Source organism: Pinus tabuliformis, chromosome 8 (genome assembly GCF_031772625.1).
Source record: "Pinus tabuliformis cultivar Carrire ecotype Pingquan chromosome 8, CPIR1, whole genome shotgun sequence".
Lineage (NCBI taxonomy): Eukaryota > Viridiplantae > Streptophyta > Pinopsida > Pinales > Pinaceae > Pinus > Pinus tabuliformis.
Window position 1 is genome coordinate 681,136,809 of NC_142294.1, and position 23,556 is coordinate 681,160,364.

Below are 23,556 nucleotides of genomic sequence, written 5' to 3' on the forward strand. Positions count from 1 at the left end.
TTATCTCTAGTCATCATCGCGCGCGTGTTATATCTGGCTATCGAAAGCACATGTCACCTGGTTCAAAACACGTGACAATGGAGTTTTTTTGATAAAAGTATATTTATTTATGATAAAAATGTGAAAGATGATGTGTAGGATTAACGTAAGTATTTTCTAATATTATAAATTTTTTTAATTAATAATTTAAAGTATAATATTTGTTGAAAATAAGAAAATTCAATGAAGATTAGTCAATATTTTAATTGGTCCGCAGTCTGGGGTTATGATTTACACTTTTCCCCTTGCTTCAAAACACGTGACAATGTACTTTTTTGATAAAAATATATTTATTTATGGTAAAAATGTGAAAGATGATGTGCAGGATTAACGTAAGTGTCTCTTAATATTACCAATTTTTTTAATTAATAATTTAAAATATGATATTCGTTGAAAATAATTTAAAATATGATATCGGTCGAAAATAATTTGAAGTGTGATATTAGTGTTTTTAATATTCGACATTTTGTTTATTTTGGTTTGGATGATGTGCAGGATTAAGTGTGTGTTTTCTAATATTACAAAAATTTATATTTATAATTTAAAGTATGATATTCGTTAAAAATAATTTAAAATATGATATTCGTCGAAAATAATTTGAAGTGTAATATTAGTTATCATTTTTACGACTACCTCTCATGGAAATGGTCATACTTTGAATGACTTACTTAACGCAGTTGAATCCCAAAAATGATATCTAATATAATGCACTGCGAAAATCCCCCATACTTAAATTCAAAAAGAGTCAAGGGATCTCTACCTGAATGGTTCATGAGGCACAATACTTGCTAAGGTTTTGCAAATGGGGTAGCAAGCTAAGTGGGCTTGATTGTGGGGAAAAACTCCACAGTTAAGCGCGCTTGAGCCAGAGGAGTTCTGGGATGGGTGACCTCCTGGGAAGTCCTGGTTACCGGGTGCAAGCCCCGGAAGTGATGATTGATGCTATGTGATTCGTTCTCCACATTTCACTAGTTTCAATCCCACTTCTTCACCCCTGTGAGCATCACCCGATGCAATGAGTGCTAAGTGAACTATTCAAAAATCATGAGAAATTAGTCACTTTACGACTACCTCTCATGGAAATGGTCATACTTTGAATGACTTACTTAACGCAGTTGAATCCCAAAAATGATATCTAATATAATGCACTGCGAAAATCCCCCATACTTAAATTCAAAAAGAGTCAAGGGATCTCTACCTGAATGGTTCATGAGGCACAATACTTGCTAAGGTTTTGCAAATGGGGTAGCAAGCTAAGTGGGCTTGATTGTGGGGAAAAACTCCACAATTAAGCGCACTTGAGCCAGAGGAGTTCTGGGATGGGTGACCTCCTGGGAAGTCCTGGTTACCGGGTGCAAGCCCCGTAAGTGATGATTGATGCTATGTGATTCGTTCTCCACATTTCACTAGTTTCAATCCCACTTCTTCACCCCTGTGAGCATCACCCGATGCAATGAGTGCTAAGTGAACTATTCAAAAATCATGAGAAATTAGTCACTTTACGACTACCTCTCATGGAAATGGTCATACTTTGAATGACTTACTTAACGCAGTTGAATCCCAAAAATGATATCTAATATAATGCACTGCGAAAATCCCCCATACTTAAATTCAAAAAGAGTCAAGGGATCTCTACCTGAATGGTTCATGAGGCACAATACTTGCTAAGGTTTTGCAAATGGGGTAGCAAGCTAAGTGGGCTTGATTGTGGGGAAAAACTCCACAGTTAAGCGCGCTTGAGCCAGAGGAGTTCTGGGATGGGTGACCTCCTGGGAAGTCCTGGTTACCGGGTGCAAGCCCCGGAAGTGATGATTGATGCTATGTGATTCGTTCTCCACATTTCACTAGTTTCAATCCCACTTCTTCATCCCTGTGAGCATCACCCGATGCAATGAGTGCTAAGTGAACTATTCAAAAATCATGAGAAATTAGTCACTTTACGACTACCTCTCATGGAAATGGTCATACTTTGAATGACTTACTTAACGCAGTTGAATCCCAAAAATGATATCTAATATAATGCACTGCGAAAATCCCCCATACTGTAATATTAGTGTTTTTAATATTCCATGTTTGGTTTATTTTGATTTTCCAATAATTTAAAGAAGTATGATATTAGTGAGAGATTAAAATTATTATTGAATTAAGACTTCTGTGATCCATATCAATTTGTAGAGGAAATTTCGGCGAAAATTACATAGAAAAACTTTTGTCGACGCGTTTCGAACCAGCCAGTGTGGTTCATCGTCAGGACGATGTGGTTGACGATGAACCACACTGGCTGGTTTGAAACGCGTCGACAAAAGTTTTCTATGTGATTTTCGCCGAAGTTTCCTCTACAAGATTAAAATTATTTTGGGTGTAAAATTAAATTGTAATAATGTTTTTATGTTTTGGATTATTTGAAATTTATTTTAATTTTCAATTTATTAATTGATTTTGTGTTGACATTATAATATTTTCAAAATTAATATTATAGTATTTTGTTTTATTTTTGTTTATTGTTAATTTAATTTATTTATTTCTATTTTTATTGGTGAAAAGTAATTATGATTTATTATGTAATTATTGTACTTTTCTGTAGCAGTCATAAAATGAAGATCATAAAATTTAATGAAGATAGCAGATTTGTTTTGAAATTCCACCCATGCCACTAAGGCATAACTCTATTTGTTGTGCCCACAACCCACTTAATAAAATTCTATGCACGCTGGTCCTTGAGGTGGCATGCAAAAAAGTATAATAACCTACATGTGTTGCATTACATATAGGATTTGATTTAAGATATGTAAAAGTTTCATACTTAAGTTTCAATAGTATGAATTTTTTTGATGGTAGACACCTGCGTTTAGTTTTAATTATGATTATAAGAATAAAATTTAATTATGATTATAAGGATAAAGGTGAAGACCCAAAAAAACAAAACCAAGTAAAAAAAACGACCCAATTGTTTCGGACCCTCCCAATGAACCCTCCCAATGAAGAACAACCTCAGATCTATGACCCACTCAAATCATTCAAATCAAATCAGTTAAACATGGGCGTACCTTGTTCCCCAATGTATTCCAAATTTCCTACTATCACTCAACCCAGAGTACTCTCCCAACAAAAAAAATGAATGAACACAATTTCTTGGTGGAAATAATTGGTTCAAGTTGGTCCCATTAACATACAAGATGTTCATGACAACTTTACCTCAAAAATGGAACATCAATCATCTTTGTTTTCCTATTTAGTTTTATATTTCACTTCATAAATTCAATATATGCAAAGCATATTAATAAAGGTATTAAACTTTGATTTTATTTATTTTTAAATAATGATAATTAAAATTTCATTATATAATTGTTATAATTTATGTTTTATAAATAATAATTAGAAATTAATAATAACTATTTTCAATATTTAACCTTTCTTGATGAAGCTCGCAACTTGGAATATTAGAGATATAGGGAGTAGAAGGAAACAAAGGAATCTAAGTAATAGAATGAAAGAAGAAAAACCAGACATGGTTTTCATCGAGGAGACAAAATGTTCGATGGATAAAATAAGAGAAATTCATAATAAGTGGTTAATCAAGTATGAGTATCTAGAGGTTAAGGCAAATAACTCGGCGGGGGGGGATTCTCACGCTGTGGGATCCACAAAAATTTGGAATCCTTGATGCTAAAGCATCCAAGAACTATCTGTCTTTGGTGTGTCAACCTGTAGGTGATAAGGAGATATATATGATTACAAATGTTTATGGACCTCAAAAGCAAGTAGATAAACTCAAGCTTCTCACCTCTCTGGAGGATCTAAGAGCAAGACATCCCAATATGCCTTGGATCGTTGCAGGAGATTTCAACATGATAAGATCTCTTTCAGAGAAAAAGGGAGGAACTAGACAGCTAGGTGGAGATTCCATAGCCTTCCAGGACTTCATTATGAACATGGGACTAGTGGACACTGAAATAATAAATGGAACCTTCACATGGAACAATAAAAGGGTAGGGGCTTCTCAAGTGGCTTCCAAACTTGATAGATTTATTGTTTCAGAGGATCTCCTCCTCACAGGACCCACCATGACAACTTCCATTTTGCCCTTTGGAGGTTCGGATCATTGGCTAGTACAGCTAGAAGCTACCTTTATGGGCACTCTGAGAAACAGACCTTTCAGGTTCGAAAATGCCTGGCTCTCACACCCTAAATTCACTAGTAACATTGATAAATGGTGGAGAGAGGAGTTGAACATTCAGGGCACTAAAATGTTCATGCTCCAGCAGAAACTTAAACACATCAAATCCAAACTTAAAGCTTGGAACAAAAAGTATTTGGCGATATCTTCAAGGCCAAAAGAGAAACTGAGCAGAAGCTCCAGGAAATCAATCAGATCAACATCACAGAGGGCTTCACCGAAGAGAGGCAAAAACTAACTGACTCTTTGCAGGAAGAATGGGAGGATCGATGCCTACAAGAGGAAATTTTCTGGAGGCAGAAATCTAGGATTCAATGGATTAAAGAGGGAGAAAGAAATACAAAGTTCTTTCATAAATCCACTATGGCCCACAGGGCACACAACAGAATTACAAAGATCAAAGATTCTCAAGGTATTGAGCTTGTCTCTCACAATGATATGGAATCGATCCTTGTTCAACACTTCTTCAATATTGCAAAGGAGCCAATGGAGGATAGATCTAGGTTTATTGATCATTTCACCCAGTATATCCCTAAGCTGGTTACCAAAGAGGACAACCACAATCTTGACATGCCAGTATCAGAAGAGGAGGTCAATGAGGTGATTAGTGAAATGAAAAGTGGAAAAGAACCAAGCCCAGATGGATTCAATGTAGACTTCTTCAAAGCCTACTGGGAAACAGTCAAACAGGATATCCTCAAGGTTGTGGAAGACTCGAGAAAATCCAAAAAGATTATGAAGGCTCTTAATGCTTCCTTCATAGCTTTAATCCCTTAGCAGGAAAATGCTATGACTCCGGATGGTTTTCGACCCATAGCCCTATGTAATGTGGTGTATAAAATCATCTCCAAAGTGATTTCCAATAGACTCAAGCCCCTTCTACCTTCTCTCATCTCAGAAGAGCAAACAGGCTATGTGGAAGGAAGACAAATTCTTAATAATATCATCCAAGCGCATGAGGTGGTACACTCTCTTAATAGCAACAAACAAGCGGGTATGATCATTCAGTTGGACCTGGCAAAAGCCTATGACAAACTAAGCTAGTCTTATATAAGAGTAATTCTAAAAGCCTATGGCTTTGACCATAACTGGATAAGATGAGTCATGGCACTCGTTACCACGACCAGTTTTTCCATACTACTTAATGGAGCTCCATCAAGAACATTCACACCATCCAGAGGACTCAGACAAGGTGATCCGCTCTCACCTTTCCTCTTCGTCCTCATGATGGAAGGGCTTGGTAGGGCAATCAAAATGGCAAATGCTGAAGGTCGAATCCAGGGTATCAAGCTCACCTCGGATGGAGCGGCAAACACTCATCAACAATTTGTGGATGATACAATGTTGCAGGGCATACCCACAGTCAGGGAAGTGAGAGCAATCAAAAATATCTTAAACGACTTTGCTATGGCAGCAGGTACTGAGGTAAGCCTCAACAAGTCCAAAGTCTTTTTCTTTAACACTAATATTGCTATTCAGAGAAATATTACCAAAATTCTTGGTTTTCAAAGGGAACAATTACCATCCAAATATCTTGGCATTCCTCTTACTGACAAACCTCTAAGCAAGAAAGTATGGGAACCAATATTAAATAAGCTTCAGGACAAGGTCAGAAAATGGACTTGCAGGTCTTTAAATTTAGCAGGGCGTCTTGTGCTCACGCAGGCGGTCTTGCAGGCCATTCCCACTTTCATGTTCTCAACTCTCCCTGCTCCTAAAGGTATTAAGTAGCAGATAAGGAACATTCAAAGGGAATTTTTGTGGGGCAGAGGGGAAGAGAAAAAGAAGTGGGCTTTAGCTGCCTAGGACAAGCTCTGCAAACCCAAGAGCCATGGCAACTTGGGGCTACATGATCCTGAGACTCTCAGCAAGGTTTCAGGAGCTAAGCTTTGGTGGAAATGGATTAAGGAGTCAAATGCCCCTGGGCTAAGCTTTAGAAACAAAAATATGCCAAGTATTGGCAGGAGAAGGACAATATTAGAATGTTAGGACAAATCAGGGGCTCCCACATCTAGAACCTTGCCTGGGAGAATAAAAGCATTGTTCAACAACACTGTTTCTGGGATATCCGAGTAGGGGACCTCGCTCGATTTTGGGAGGACAACTGGCAACAGGAACCCAACCTGTATAGGGATGACTTGGCAGCTCTCAAGAGTGACATAGATAGCAAAGGTTTGTTTTTGGTTAAAGATTTCTAGGACCAAGGAAGGAATAATGAAAAATGGAGGAAATGGAAGGATCTAAGTTACAGTGAGGAAAGTCCTCTGAAGGCCAAGGCAGATGCTCTCAACTAGGACTTAGAGCACAGAAGGATTCTGGTTTCCTCCTCACCTGACCAATTAAGATGGGGAAAGAACAATGAAGGTAACTTTAACCTCAAAGAGGCAAAACAGGAAGTCATAGGATTTAACTTTGTAAACACTGATCAAGTATGGAAGAAGCTTTGGCAAAGCCCCCACTGGATGAAAATAAAGTTATTTATCTGGCTAGTGCATCAAAGGAAGATCTTAACTTGGGAGAATCTCCTAAAGAAAGGCTTCATTGGCCCTTCCAAATGTCACCTCTGTGGCTCACATGAGGAAATGATTGAACACCTTCTCAACCTCTGCCCTTTCACATCTAGGGTGTGGGACTGGGTGGCCTCAATCTTCAGACAAACTGATAGGGATAGTCTCAGCATATCCAACACTTTGAAGAACTGGAGGAAGAACTTCTCAAGGAATGAGATTATTAACAAAGCCTGGATTCTGGTTCTAGGCTTTGTCATTTGGAATGTTTGGAAAGAGCGCAACAGACGAATCTTCAAAGACAAAACAAGCGAGCCCCAACACATAATTGATCAAATTCTAAGGCAACTTAAAGACACAGTAAGAAGCTTATTGAGGACACTTCCTAAGGATCCTCCTCTGCCTCAAGAGGAGAATATTATATTTCATTTGGGTCTCCAGTCCGTAAGTCCCCAATGAATAATAAAGGAAGTGAGATTACCAATTACAGGGGCCAGCGTTTGGAAGCCCCCTCCTTATGGTTTCTTCAAGGTTAACATTGATGGTGCCTCTAAGGGCAACCCAGGGTTAGCTGGCTTTGGGGGTGCCATAAGAGATTATCAGGGGAAAATAAAGAAAATATTCCATGGCCACTTGGGGAAGGTCACTAATAACATGGCTGAGCTCCTGGCATTAGAGCAATGCTTGGAAATCCTAGTGGAGTCAAATTCACATAATGTTATCATTGAAGCAGATTCGGAATTGATCATTAGAGTGGCCAAGAAAATCTGCAATGGAACTTCTCCAGATAAAGTGTCGAGGCATTGGAAGCTCCTGCAAGTCTTTCACCATATCCACTCCCACCTGCAAACTCTTAAAACTGTCAGATTTGTCCATGTAAAAAGGAAAGCAAACATGTTAGCGGATCGGCTGGCGAACGAAGGAGTAACCAATAGGGATAGGGATTCTCGGTATGCTTGGGATTCGTTACCCACAGGCAAACTGCGAGAGGATTGTCTCTCTCTGGCGACCAAAGATATGGAACCAGGGATGAACAGGACAGATCGAAGGGATTCAGGAGATAGGTGGGAGGATGGTGATCCCTAAACCGTCTGACCATTTTGGTTTGGGCTGCTTCCCAAAGCTCTGGTTACTTTCGGTTGGATGGTAAAGGTACTGACTCGGGTAGAATCACGGATTTGGTCGCCTGCTTTCATCCTGCTTAAAGGGTGCTTGATGGAGAATCTAGGCAGAAGGCTTAGTTATTGCTAGTGGGACTGATCTGTTGGTCATCGCTCGGCGACAGTGTAATCGCTTTTCCGCAGATCGACGGAGCCAAAACCACAAGTGGTATATCGAGTGGGGTCCGAATGGTTTCCGGTTTTTTAGAGTTGGCCCCCGATTCCACTCAGCTTGCGACACGTGGCGGTGAGAGGTGAGAGAAAACCACCCTCATCGGATGGTTAACCCTTGCGCGTCACGTCTGCCCGATATCCACGAAGGCCGTTGGATCTATATTAAGTAGTCAATGGTGGTGATTGTTCGTGCAAGTTGCTCGTATGTTTTGGACCCGAAAAAGTTTAGAGGACTAAGCTTATAGCTTTCGTTGAGTCCGTTAGTTAGTCTTTTGGGTGTTATCTTGTGGGTTCTCTTGTGGACCCTCAGTGGGACTCTAGTAGCTTTTTGTGGGCCTCAGTCAGGTGGACTCGTCTTCCAAGGAGTGCACGGTTTCTGTTGGCTTCTCTTGGGTTTGGGTGAGTGGTTAGGTTGTTGCTTGCCCTGCTGACTGTGGATTTTTCATAGAGCGGGTGCAGCGTTATGTAAATTATGTATTATTGGCTAGCTTAATAGAAGGTCCTACTCTTACTTGATAAATAAAAAAAAAAAAAAAAAAAAAACACTATTTTCAATATTAAATTGTAATAAATTATTAAATAAATTCGTTAAACATAATTTAATAGAACTTCTTATTATTGAAAATAAAATTATATATTCAACGCTTTTAAAATAATAACTAAAACCATTTGTAATTAATTACGACAATGTATATATATATTGTTTTTTAATATAATGAAAGTTGGTTAAACATAATTTTTAGATAAATTTTCAATAAATATTATATACGAAAGTCATGACTTTTCATTAATTTTAAATGAACATTACATAATCTTAGCATCGAGATTCTTCCCTATTTCTCTTGTTTTTCTTTTTTCTTTGCTTTAAAAAAATGAAATTATATTTATCTTTATGATTATTATATATTTGTGATATTTATGTTTATGTATTCATGCATATGTAATATTGTGAAAAAATAGAATTTGATGAGAAGTAATATGCGTGTGTCTATAAATATATGTTTGTTTGTTTGCAGTTCTAGTTGTTAGATTTCGAATGCAACATAACAATATTTTTTTGCCACTTTTTCAATATTCTCTTACTGTAATAAGGTAGAAACATTTTTTGGTTCTAGGATTTTCATTCCATGGTCTACATACTATAAGTTCGAGGTCATTAGTAATAATGTATGGTTGTTGAAAAACACTTTGTTTATCCATTCATGTATGTCTTTATTTTTTTTAGTTCATACCTTTCAAAGTTCAATAATTAAATTAAGCGGCAGGGAACGCTAGCTATGCGGCCTTGTTTTAATTATCAGTTACATACACATTATAACTTTATCAGTATCTCAAATACATCATTAATAATTAACTTCTATAATTTAAACATTAAATATTTAGAACCTTTTAGTTAATCATATATATCATTTAATTTCATTATCATTTTTAGGGGTTCTTGCATTCCCTTTGTCTGTTTTCTTGTCAACTTTCCCCATCTTTACTTCAATTATATATATAACTTATTTGATCAAATTTTTACATCTTTCTCTAAATCCTAACGATGAACCACATATGATGGTTCGAAATGTCGATAAATCTATCAATGCCTATGTGATGGATCCGAAAACAAATTCTATACACAAAAATAATCGCAGAAGTCTAAATTCTGAAACTTATAACTTCGTTGTACTTGCCTTTGAACATCTCATAATTGTAAAGTGTTTGCATGGAACCAAATTTTTTTAGATTAGACTATATATATATATATATATCAGTACTAGTAGCCATAACAAATCGTCAAGGAGAATTAAGCAAGAGGTACTTCAAACTAAGGTATCAATCCAATTCCTTTATGTACAATGCCTTCTCATGCATTAAAAATGACTTCATTGGCCTATCTTCAAATAAAGATATTTTAAACTTCTTTTTGGTTGCTTCCTCCAAAGTGACACTAGTTTGGCTCCTCAAGAAATAAGTGACTTGACTTCTTCAATTTAGTCTTTCAATAATCGTTGTACCAACAATTTGTTCATCTTCAAGAGCTCACACAACAAAAGTGTAACCCTTTTTGTATTTGAGGCTTCTCGGTTACTGTGTATGTATACTAAGGCCTTTTAGCCTTGCTAAGGTTCTTGTGCCTTAACCACTGAGGCTTAGACCTCTACCACAACATGTTAGCTTTTGAATTTATATCAAAGGAAGTATTCCTTTCCAAACAAATTATTGTTCATAGATATCCATCGTGATGACCTTGAGAATGTACACTTACTATATCTTTATGCTTGCACCATATGTTGTCTATGTGCTTGTAATAATTCTTGACTTTATTGCTTGAGATGGATCGTATCTTTACACAAACAAACCTTTGTCTGATGGTCCTTTCTAACCTTGGTTTGATGAAACAAAAAAATCATTTAATGATCCATAATATCATTGTCCATTACAATAGTCTATTCTACCTTTGAGATTCTTCGGTCTATTGCAACAAACCTTGAGGTTTTATTATCCATTTATAATAGACTCTGAGGCTCGAATTGAGTTTCATTTCGACCTCTCGATGGCATAGGCCTTCGATCCTCTAACAGATGGACTAAAACTCAGAATTAGGGCTTCGTCCCTTTTCCTGTAGACATTAAAAAAAATTCTTCCACAAAAAAAAATGACTTTGCTTAGGTCCTCTTCTTATAAACATCAGGTATCTCCTATTGTATCAACAATTCGTAGATATTAGTCAAGTTGATAAATACTTCCACAAGACAAACTTTCCATAGACTTGGCTCCTCTTTAATGGTTTTTCCTTCAATCTTAGCTTTGATACCATGTTGATTTTTTTGTAGGTATTCTATCTGGTAATTACTTCTAATGATATTCACTTTAGGTTCTTTCATATTCATATTAATCATTAATAAATTACACAAAATATCTTCAACAATAGACATCAGGATCATAAAGAGACAGCCAAATAAAAGACACAAGAATTAACCTTGGGAAAACCCACATGGGGGAAAAACCAAACAACCTTTTCCTTAGAGAAATTCTTCAGTTCATCAAGAGACACCCCTAGATCATCTAGTCAACCAAGAGGTCAAACTGACCAACAAAGTAGACTTGGTCAAACCTCGTCCAACTGCCTCCTAGTTAAGTCATAAGTCTACCCACTAAATTTGTTCTAGTTAGGTCTGCTAGGGATGAATTCCGGCCCGCTTTTGCACCCAATTATCTTGGTCCTACAGCTCTTGTTCACCTCATAAATTTAGTCCTTTTATGTCACATGTGTGAGGTCACAGAGGGACATCAAATATATCTTGGTCTTCTTTTCGTCTACTTCAACCTTCTTTTCCCTTTGCCTCTTTCGCTTGATGATTAGAAGATACTTGCTTGTGTGATCTGAATTTTTTTTGTCAAATGATGAAGGAAGAGTGTCTTTATATAGTCTTTTCGCGAACCGAATGGGTGCCTCTTTGACTGGGCCGACTTGACTTGTTTGGACAAAAATTCAATTTTGAAAATTTGAATTTTCTTTTTTTTTAAAAGGACGTGAATAGTATGCCTTCAAAATTTTCTTTTGACAATAGCAAGAAGAACATGCTTTATATTTATCTTTACAAATACATCAAGAGTTAAAATATTAATTGTGAAGACCGGCCATAGTTACAAAATTCAACACTCAAATTTCAATTAGGTGGATGAAATTATATTTTTTTTATGAATGGGGACATAAGGAGAACATATTAATCAAGTTCCAAATTCATAAAAAGTGTTGAGGGTATAATTTTGGTCTAAGTAGCTGATTGAATTGTGGATAGGAATCTTCTTTATTTGCAAGGCCTTGTTAAAGGGAGCCTTTGCTACTTCAGCCCATAAATACTTCCCCTTTATTTTTTATTTTCATTTGGATTTTCCAAGTCCTTTTTTCTTTGGATAAGTGTTCTGCTCTTAGGACTTTTGAAGGGGGCAGTGGCATGATGAATTTGTTTCTTTCTTTGAGTTAATCTTTCTCTTTACCTCTTTAGCCCTTTATTTGACTTGACTTGAATTTATGAGGCTTGCATTTTTTTTTCTTTTGACGATCACCCTCTTTGAATGATCCTTGATGAGTTAACCATAAGTCAGGGGATTTATGGATGGAATGGAAAATGACAAATGTTTAATGGAAAGTGTTAAGTATGGAAAGGATATGTTCACGCTACCAATCTTGATTTCCTGGTAGTACCTAGTGATGTAACTTAATGGCACACTTATCCAAAAGTAATTTTGTTCCAGTGGTTAGAAGTAGTAACATGGTAACATTCTTACTAAGTTACAAGTGATAAAGAATCCCTCTAATACTGACATCTATACAACAAGATGAAACCTTGGTGTCATTTTCAAATGAGGAGATTAAATAACGAAACTATATCAACCACTAATCAAATCAACATGAAATATCATCTAGCACATTTGAGATCAAGGGCATGGGGAAATGATACACCATTGTGAATGATTGATCAACATCAGGAATGTAACTAATGAGTAGAGAGAAATAGGTCCAAGATGATAAAAAAATTTCGTCCAAGCAGCGATAAGTCACACCCATTGAGTTTGTCTCTAAGAGTGTTGCCCGAATGGAAACACACTACACCCTAGGCAAGGATCAAAATGGCCAAGGCATGTGTCATACATCCCAATGCAAAAGAAAAGCCTAATGTAGGTGCATATATCCCAATGCAAGTGAATGGGTTTCAAGGCATGCAGACAAATCTCAATGCAACATAAGTAATTTCTCATGTCAAAATGCAAGTACCTTTAGGTAGAGAAACATTAAATTTCATATTCTAACTTCACAACAACTCATAAAATTCATATCATTTGTCAAGTTAAAACCTGGTGGGGACAACATGAACCCCTTTTACATATGCCAATGCTTAAGAAAAATAGTTCAAGTGTAGGATTTGGGACATTGGCCTCATAGCAAGGTGACATAGCTCAAGATTTATTTTGGCTTTTGATTTTTTATTTTGTTGCATTAACTTCAAGCTTGTCCTCTTAAGATGAGGCTTTTCTTATGGTATGATGAAGCATGAACCTTGTTATGACATATGACAACCAACCATGAGCTGGAAAATTAAAAACAAGATATAATTTTTTTAGTGTGGTTTTTTGATGGACACGCTACACCTTTCTAGGCCTCTAGTAGTACCACTCAACCCAAGAGTGACGACACTTATCTAAAGGATGACTATGATTCATCATAGTAAAACAAGGAGATAACATCAATTGAGAGTGTTATGAGCCATTATGAGGCTTAGCCTATGTTAAACGCGATAATGACAAATACATGTGACACCATTAGCATATATGAGTAGTGAAATGAAATATGAAATTGTACAACAAATCAAGGTTTATGTGCATAATCATCAATAAGAGTGAGTTGAGCATCTTTGGCCAAATGTCCATGGAAAACCATAGATCTCATATATGGAATGATTATTGTGATGAAAATCAAAAGTGCAAAAATATTTTAGTTATAACTACATGTTAGGGGTTAACAGCTAGCTCCAAGATGGGGACATGAGCTCGAGGTAGAGCACATTAGAACATTGAAATCACTGGAACTCTAAGATCTATACTTTGCATGAATCATCAAGTCCTGCTAATTCTTCACCATGACAACCTCAGTAACAACAAGGTTGTGCAATACAATGAATGGTTTAGAAAAATCATACAAAAGATGTGATCAAAGTGTTGATTCAAATTATAAGGTTGAGAAGTTGTTTGTTAAACAACAAGGCCAACCTCTCCTCTTTAAGGCTAGTAAGGTGGAAAGAATTAATTATAACCAATCTTTCAATTTTGTAAGGACCAAGCCAAAAACCATCAAACTTCTTATGCATACTAGAATTTTCCTTTATCCTATCCACATGAATATGAGATCCTCTTCTTTGAAAGTTCTCTTATGAGCTTTCTAATCAAATGTTCCTTTAATTTTACCTTGATTCTTTATCATTTGATCACAAGCATTTCACCTAGACTTATCCAATTCTATTAGTTGATCAATTCTCACTTGTAATGCATCTTGATCAATTGTGAAATGTTGCATAAGATGATATAGATGAATCTGAAGCATGATAGGCAATTTTGTTTCCATTCCATACACTAACTCAAAAGGGGTTTTCTTGATAGATGTCTTAGTCTTGATACAATCTATCCATAATGCATACTTAATCTTACTATCCACATTCTTTTTATTTTCACCCGCAGTCTTCCTAATGATATTCATGATATCTTTGTTACTAGATTTGGAAAATCCATTTCCTTGTGAGTAATATTAGAAGAATGAAATAAGAAAATTACATATTTAAAGCAAAAGTCTGCTAGAGCTAAAAAAAACTGAAAGCTTTTGGCATTATCGATGGTGATTTTGGTTGGGACAATAAATCTTGTGATTATTTGGTTTTCAAGAAAACTCATTACCACTTCTTCACTTGCCTAAGATCTCTACCCACTTAATAAAATAATATGTCTAGTCAAAATTCATTGGTTCAGTATTGAAAATATCGGTATCGACAAATATTGGCGAGGATCCTGAAAACATCTTATCGACAATATCGACGAAAATATTGGCAAAATATAGGAAAACATAAAAATTTAATTTTTTTCAGATTTTTAAACAGAGCCCATATTTTCAAAATATGGTGATATTTAGTTGATATTTTCAAAATATCTCGATATTTTACTAATATTTTGAAAATATCACGATATTTACTCCGCAATATATCATTTTGCCAAAAATATTGCTATATTTTCAAATATCGTGGATATATTAATGATATTATCAACACTAATATCCATTATTAAAATTATCTTTTAGACTTTTTTACTCAAACAATCTCTTTGACATCTTGATTCTTTTATTTAATGAAAAGTTTCAGTCCTTTGGCTTCTCAATGACCTTTTGGAGGAAGTACATAAATATTCCTTTCCCACCTGGATATAGTACCCTAAAATATGCGTGTCTATTCAACAGGATATTTTAATTTTCACACTAGAATTGTAGGGTGAAACCCTTACCACATCACCATCAATTGAGGTAACAAAAATTGGCCATCAGATTTGTAAACCATGTACAGTTTATCATAAATACACTGACCGCAGTTATATGATCAAAAGTTTAATTTTACACAAGTTAAACAATATCCATTTCAGTGTCGATGCATAATGGATTAGTGCTAGAACCCAGGATAAACATTGGAAAGCACAATGAAAATTGATGTTATAACTTGATCCTTATCGGATCTTCAACTTCCTCATAGAAATACCCATGAACGTAATGGATTTTGAATTTCGTACGGTAACGACCCTTAAATTTATTCTCCGCATTTTTTTTTTCTCGTAATCAACTGGAAGATTTTCCTTGCATAAAACTTGTTGGAGTCAAGTAACATGTATGTGCTTATTTTCAGACTTTTTTTAGAAGACAAAAACCTGGGCTTTTTATATTAATGAAAAAAACCCAGTATATGTATACTAAAAATCTAGAAAGACAAACAGAAACAGTCTTGCCAGAAAAAGTGATGTGGCATACAAAAACATGTGATGTGCATCCTGTGTTGGCCCGAAGCAGTTTATTAATTAAGAAAGAAACCAATAAAGAAAGGCAAAGATACTGAATGAAAATTGAATGTAAACAAGTGAACACAAGATTTTACGTGGTAAAACCCCGACAAGGTGTCAAGGAAACATTCACGGGGCAAGGGATTGGAATTTCTATTTAATCAATAGAATGATTCTCCTTACAATAGTTCGGGCATTTATCAGTTTTATATGAGCCTCCTCAGTTACATAACTGCTGATTCGGTATGAAACTAACTTGTCAATAACTAATACAATTTTACCCAAATCTACATTAATTAGTTGTCAATTACCAACAAACTCCACCTTGACAACAATTTTCCTAATCCCTTGCCCATGCCCATTCATCATCTCTTCTGCAAGCCAAAAGAAGCTAAACACCATCGCAACTTCTCTAATGTAACTGGCTTTGTGAATATGTCTGCACAATTCTCCCGTGTATGGACCTTTTGAAGAGCTATTTTTCTGCCATCGATCACATGTCTCAAAAAATGATACCTTACATCAATGTGCTTGGTTTTGCTGTGATAAGCAGGATTTGTAGCCAAGTGAATGTACTTTGTAACCCAAGTGAATAGCACTTTGATTGTCACAAAGTACATTCACTTTCTCCTGCGTCCTTCCAATCTCATCAAGTAGACCCTTTAACCAGATTGCTTCTTTACTGGCATCTGAAGCAACTATATATTCTGCTTCGGTAGTGGACAACGCAACTGTTTCTTGAAGCTTTGACATCCAACTAATTGCTCGACCTACAAGAATAAAGACATAAGCTGTAGTAGACCTTCTTTTGTCCAAATCACCTGCATAATCAGCATCTACATATCCATAGACTGATCCTTCACTACCATTAAAGATGATGCAATGGTCACTTGTGCCTCTTAGATATCGAAGCACCCATTTCACTGCTCGCTAATGTTCTTCACCTGGATTTTCCATGAACTTGCTGACAACTCCAACTGCATGTGAAATGTCAGGTCTTGTAGATACCATCGCATACATTAAGTTGCCTACAACATTTGCATATGGTACACGAGACATATACTGCTTTTCTTCATCAGTTCTAGGACTCAAAACCGAAAAAAGCTTAAAATGGGAAGTTAATGGAACATTAACAGGTTTCACATTATTCATATAGAACTTTTCAAGTACTTTCTCCACATACTTTTACTGTGATAACCAAAGCTTACCATTTTTCTTGTCTCTGTGTATCTCCATGCCCAAGATATGTTTTTCTACTCCAATATCCTTCATATCAAACATCCTAGAGAGCTGAGCCTTTAACCTGTTGATCTCTTCCATTCTTTTGCTTGCAATAAGCATATTGTCAACATACAAAGCTAAGATATTGAATATGCCATTGAAACTCTTGAAGTATACACAATGATCATACTCACTTCTAATAAAGTTCTGGCTCACCATGAAGGAGTCAAACTTCTTGTACCATTGTCTGGGAGACCGCCTCAAACCATACAATGATTTCCTGAGCTAGAAAACTAATCTTCCACTGCAACCTTGTACAAAACCTTCTGGTTGTTCCATATAAAACTCTTCATTCAAATCACCATGTAGAAAATCTATTTTAACATCTAATTGTTCTAACTCAAGGTTAAGTAATGCAGTTAGTGCCAACACAGTACAAATAGAAACAAGTTTTACAACTAGTGAAAAAATCTCATGAAAGTTGATACCTTCAACTTGAGAATACCCTTTTGCTACCACTCTCGCCTTATACCTTTCGATACTTCCATCAACTTTTCGTTTCAATTTGAAGACCCATTTGCATCCAACAACACTTCTCCCTTCCGGAAGTTCTACAAGATCCCACGTATTGTTCTTGGCTAAGGAATCCATTTCTTCTTCCATAGCCGTTTTCCATTTTTCGCTATCTGTATCATCTACTGCTTCCTGATAACAAGAAGGTTCCCCATCTTCAATAATCAAAGCAAAAGATGAAGTGGAATCTTCATACCTTTTGGGAGTTTTTCTTTCCTTGTAGACCTTCTTAGAGTGACTGGTTGCTGAACTGGTTTAGAAACTTCAACAGCTTCCTTTGTATCTTCAACACCTCTTTCTCCAGAAGTCTCTTCTTCCTTTTCCCTGTCACCGAAAGGTCTAGCCTCCAACTAAATTTGTTGATTTCGTGATACCTGTTCCTGTTCAATTCTTTCAACATTTGATTTTAAAATAGAAGATTCATCAAATATTACATCTCTACTAATGACTATCTTTTGCGATGTAGGATCCCATAACCTGTATCCTTTCACCGCATAGTCATACACAACAAAGACATAACATTTTGATTTTGGATCTAATTTTGAACGCTAATTTTTAGGAATAAGAGCATAAGCATCACATCCAAATATCCTTAAATGTGAATAATCACAACACTGACCTGACCAAACTTCTTCGAGAATTTTACATTTAATTGCTACTGAAGGTGATCTATTAACTAAATACAAGCAGTGGATATTGCTTCTGCCCACAACTCCTTTTTCAAGTTAACATTGCTGATCATGCTTCTAGCTCTTTCCATAAGAGTCTGATTCATACGTTCAACAACACCATTTTGCTGAGGAGTATAAATAGCAGTTTTGTGTCTAACAATTCCTTCATCCTTACAGTGTTGTTCAAATTCTATTCAAGTAAATTCACCACCATTGTCAATTCTTAAACATTTAATTGATTTGCCTGTTCTTTTCTCTACCATTGCTTTAAATTGTTTAAAGATATTGAATACATCAGCGTTTTTTCAGCATAAAGACCCAAACTTTATAGGAAAAATCATCAATATACGTTAAAAAATATAGAGCACCTCCATATGATAGAACAGGAGATGGTCCCCACAGATTAGAATGAATATAGTCTAAAATATCTTTATTATTATGATTTCCAGTTTTAAATCTCTGTTTACACTGTTTTCCACACACACAATGTTTACAGAAATCCAACTTCGAAGATTTCAAATCAGGAAGTGATTTATGTTTCATCAGTACCTGAAGACCTTTCTCGCTCATGTGACCCAATCGATGATGCCATAGGCGAGTACCTTCTTCTTCTTTTTCTGACACAATCGCTACTTCGTTGACCTGAGTACTTCCTTTGAGTCTGTAAAGATTTCCGACTTTTTTGCTTTCATAACAACTAGGGCGCCTTTAGAGGCTTTCAGCACTCCATTCTGAACTGTAAACTTATAACCATCCGAATCCAACACTCCCAAAGTAATCTAGGTACATGTCTAACACTAGTTAATGTTCTAACTATTTTATCATACATTTTAATCCTAATATTTCCCATCCCAATAGTCTGACATGATACATTATTACCCATAAACACAGAACTACCATTTACATCTTCATATGAAGTAAACCAATTTCTGTGTGGACACATGTGATGAGAAGCACCAGAGTCTAACAACCAACTTTCAAAACCCTGAGAGACATTACATACAGGTAAAGTTTCATCTATCATACATAATTCTTTAGCAGATACAACTTCGGCTGTCATACCTGAATCAATTTGATTTGTTTTCTTCTTCAGGTTATCAGACTCTTTTCGTTTCCAACAGTCTTTCTTAAGGTGTCCAATTTTGTTGCAGTGCCAACATTTTGCCTTACACTTCTTTCCCTTTGATTTAGATTTGGAAGACCCCCTTGTTTTTTCTCCTCTTTCCTTTGACTATCCTCTAGCTATTATGGCTTCTGGTGCCGCTATTTCAATACTGGATTTCCTTCATACTTCTTCATACAAGAGAGCTCCCACAACTAATTCAAATTTCAAAGAATCAGCGGTGCTCAAACTGATTAAAGTTACGGAGTGGTCCCATGACTCGGACAGAGAATACAACAAGGTTATAGCTTTGTCTTCTTCTTGAATTTTAACTTCCATATCTGATAATTGGCATATAAGTGTATTAAAAACATTTAAATGCTCTGCAACTTTTGAACCCTCCTTCATTCGAAGACTGTACAATTGTCTTTTCAAATAAATTCTATTGGTTAACGACTTTGTCATATATAGTTTTTCCAGTTTTTCCCATAAGCTTGAAGCTGTACTCTCTTCAACAATGTTGAAGAGAACTTCATCCGCCAGGCATAACCTGATGGTACTGAGAGCTCGGGCATCCAAGTCCTCCCAGTCTGAATCTTTCATGCTAGCAGGTTTCTTATTTGCCCCGTCTAATGCTTTGTGCAACCCTTGTTGCACCAGCAAATCCCTAACTTTTAGTTTCCATAGAGCAAAGTTGTTCTTGCCGGTGAATTTCTCCACCTCGAACTTTGCATTCATCATCTTGGCCATTTCTTTCCTCCTAGGGTTTCAGTCTTTCAACTAAAATATTCTGATTTTCCTTGTTCCAACTAGGATTTTCAAATTTCTTTCTGATTTTGATTTTCTACACAAATCAAAAAAATTTCTTTCTGATTTGATTTTCTACACAAAATATAATTATGTTGCCCCTTTTTTTTAAATTCTTAAGAAATTTCCAAAAATTGTCTTAATTAATTTCCAGAATTTCTTTTCAAAACATCCTCACAGATTCTCTTAAAATTTTTCTTGAAATTGCCCCAAAAACATTAAACCCTATTTTTTTTTTTTTTTCAAATTCACGAGCGCTCAACAACGCTCAACAGAAATCATATTTCTGGTTCAACAAAAAATTACCTGGATTTTTCTGTCGATGAAAGGCCTTTTTATGAAACAACGAATTCTTTTTTCATTAAACGCAGCGGGTTCCCTTCCTCTCACAGCGACGTCAGACCTCTCTTGGCCAAGCAATTCACAACGAAACTTGTCCTCTGTTACAAACTTCAAACAGAGCTTTGCTTTTCTCTATTCTTCACTTAAAGCGGCAACCTTTCAACTCACCTCCAACAATCAGAAAATGAAGCGGCAACCTTCACCTGGTTCAACTTAATTGCCTCTTCTTTTTTCACACGCTTGCTTAGTCGATTGTAGGTTGCTTCTGTAATGGGCAATCACATCAAAAAACTCCGCAGGTTGAAACACGAGCTTGCGAGGTCGGTAGCACGTTGCTTCTCTTAGAGGCAATCGAATACTGACGTTGGGTATGAACAAAGTGCATCAAAGGGCTCAGAGTTTCGAGAGGGTATGAACAATGTGCAGCAATGGGTTCCGCGGCTCCCATGGGTCCCTGTTACGTCAGCTAATGTTGTCGCTTCATTAATTTGAACCAGTGTCTCATTTTCCCCTTCACTACTGCGGACAGGGTAATATGATGATCTGATACCAATTGTTGGCCCGAAGCAGTTCATTAACCAAGAAAGAAACCAATAAAGAAAGGCAAAGAAACTGAATGAAAACTGAATGTAAACAAGTGAACACAAGATTTTACATGGTAAAACCCTGACAGGGTGTCAAGGAAACATCCATGGGGCAAGGGATTGGAATTTCTATTTAATCAATAAAATGATTCTCCTTACAATAGTTCGGGCATTCATTAGTTTTATATGAGCCTCCTCAGTTACATAACTATTGATTTGGTATGAAACTAACTTGTCAATAACTAATACAATTTTACCCAAATTTACATTAATTAGTTGTCAATTACCAACATCCTGTGCCATCTAAATATCACTTCAAAATAATAGATAAAGTAGCAAACTAGAGCAGTCCATGGACAGAAAGAGCAGAATATAGGAAAAGTTCAAAAAACAATTAGAAACAATATTCAAAATTATGGCATGCAAATCTCGTCAACTTTTCTGATATGCTGGTCCACATATAGAGTATAATGAATGATTCCGAACTGATCTAATAGTCCAGCCTTTGACAGTCTGTCCACATCCTTGTTGTTTTCTCTGAGTATATGTGAGATGGAGAATGATGTGAGAGATGCCAGCAAATGTCTTACCTTGTTGGTCCAACCTGCTAGTAGAGGAGGATCGAAAGTAGTGTGGCCAAGAATCCCGTCGATGATGACTTTGGAGTCTCCATATATGTTGGTGATGTCCATCAATTTCTCTGCAGCAAACCAGAGTAAACCCCAAAGTGCCATGATTTCAGCTCTGGTATTGGTCCCAGGGCCACCATTCCAGTGGAGGTAGTATACTGTGTTGTTGTCTGGTTTGAGAACCGCACCACAACCACACATTCCCCTTTGTGATGCACCATCAAGCCATCGGTAGATCAGGAACCTCAAATTTCGAACTTCTCCCTTCTTGTATACAGTTCTCTCCCTTCTTGTATACTATAATTTAGTAGACTATACAATTTTCAGATTTCTGGATTGACACGATTGCAACAGTTCCACTGAATTCTATCATGTATGAGGTTATGGAGATTTAAGCAAGAGCACCAAGCCCTTTGTGTACCTTGATGTTGATAGGTATTAATTTTTGAAGTCCTCTATGAGGACCCCAATAGAGCAATGATTTTGATTATATGTAGTTCTATCTTGGAGGGTGATATTGATGAAGACGTCAATAGAGGTAATGCTTTTGATTATATGTAGTTATTTTTGTAGCACAATTGCAATCAGTGGTATTTTGTTAATATGTGTCTTTCTTTGCAATATATATAAGAAACTTTGCATATTTATGTACAATGGTTTGGATTTATATGAATGCATTGTTTTTTTTCCAAAATTTGAATATTCTATATATTTTTCTTCTCAGTCCAAGGTTTTTTTTTTCCAATCCTGATTTGGTTTAGGTTTTTGGAATCAACAAGTTCGATAACCTGTCCAGTTAGTGATAAACATTTTGTGGCTTCTAATTCTAGAAATGGAGGATTTTGATAGAATATTTTCATTGTTCATCAAGAATCAAGTAGTGTTTCAAAAGAAACAACTATTCACTTTCTACCCCTCAATGCAGGAATTTGGTATTTTATCGTTCTGATAGTTGTTTTTTGGCACTTGTGAACAGCCTTCCATTATGGGTTTTTGCTGTGATATTTTTACTTCTCAACGTGCATGGTAATTATTTTTAACTCTACTTGCCATTCGATATATGCAGTTCCCGTTCTTATAAATTAAAATTTGGCCCATCGAAATCTACCATCATCTTATCAATATTATGGTTTTGGTTTTCAAAATTAAGCAGAAAATTCAGAAGTATAGACAATATTTCTTAGATCCGAAACGACGATTGGCCTAGTTATTTCAGTGTGTAATTCTCAGATTTCATGATAAAATTCGCCTGGCTCATGGATAATGTGTTCTTTGTGCAGGTTGGCAGGCATACTTCTGGTTAAGTTTTTCTCCTTTGATTGTAAGCACATAAAGTTCGTGGCAGATTGAATTGTATGCTTTCAGTGATGGACGTCAGTAAATTTGACATTAAAAACCTGATAATAGGACTGGTTCTCAATGTCATTCTCTGTTTCTGCAGATAATTCTATTGGTCGGAACAAAACTGCAATTAATCATAAAAAAGATGGCACTAGAAATCCAATCCAGACATGCTGTAGTTCAAGGAATTCCATTGGTGCAGCCCAGTGATGAACATTTTTGGTTTGGTCGCCCTCAATTGATTCTGTTTCTGATACATTTTACTCTGTTCCAGGTATTGAGGTCCTCGTGTCTCTCTCCTAACTCTGTTAACCGAATCTGTGATGGCAAGATGATAACTTGAGCATTTCCTTTTTGTTTGGCAGAATACTTTCGAAGTTGCCTTTTTCTGTTTCATATGGGTAAGCATTTAATATTCTTTCTCAGTCAGGAAATATGTTCTCTGCAGGATGCTGATCTGTAGTGACAAGAATTGTTACTTTAAGTCTTACATGCATTCTAGGGTTTTGAAACAGTTTGAATACTGTGGTTATCCATGTTGCATCGTCTGTTCAACTAATTCATAGTTTTGAAATTCGTTTGCAGTTTCAATTTGGCTTGAAATCTTGTTTCCATGAAAATTTTGGTTTCATCATAACCAGATTCGCCATGGGG

General features: G+C 36.2%; 1 protein-coding gene across 1 annotated transcript in view; it reads left to right on the forward strand.

Moving 5' to 3' along the window:
* The window catches only part of LOC149237419 (MLO-like protein 9), a 291,291-nt gene that overhangs the window by 266,875 nt on the left and 860 nt on the right, over positions 1–23,556 (forward strand). The window contains exons 10-14 of the mRNA XM_089369266.1: positions 22,538–22,587; positions 22,842–22,882; positions 23,003–23,176; positions 23,268–23,303; positions 23,488–23,555. Coding sequence (XP_089225392.1) covers positions 22,538–22,587; positions 22,842–22,882; positions 23,003–23,176; positions 23,268–23,303; positions 23,488–23,555 — 369 coding nt within the window. The remainder of the gene's footprint in view (positions 1–22,537; positions 22,588–22,841; positions 22,883–23,002; positions 23,177–23,267; positions 23,304–23,487; position 23,556) is intronic.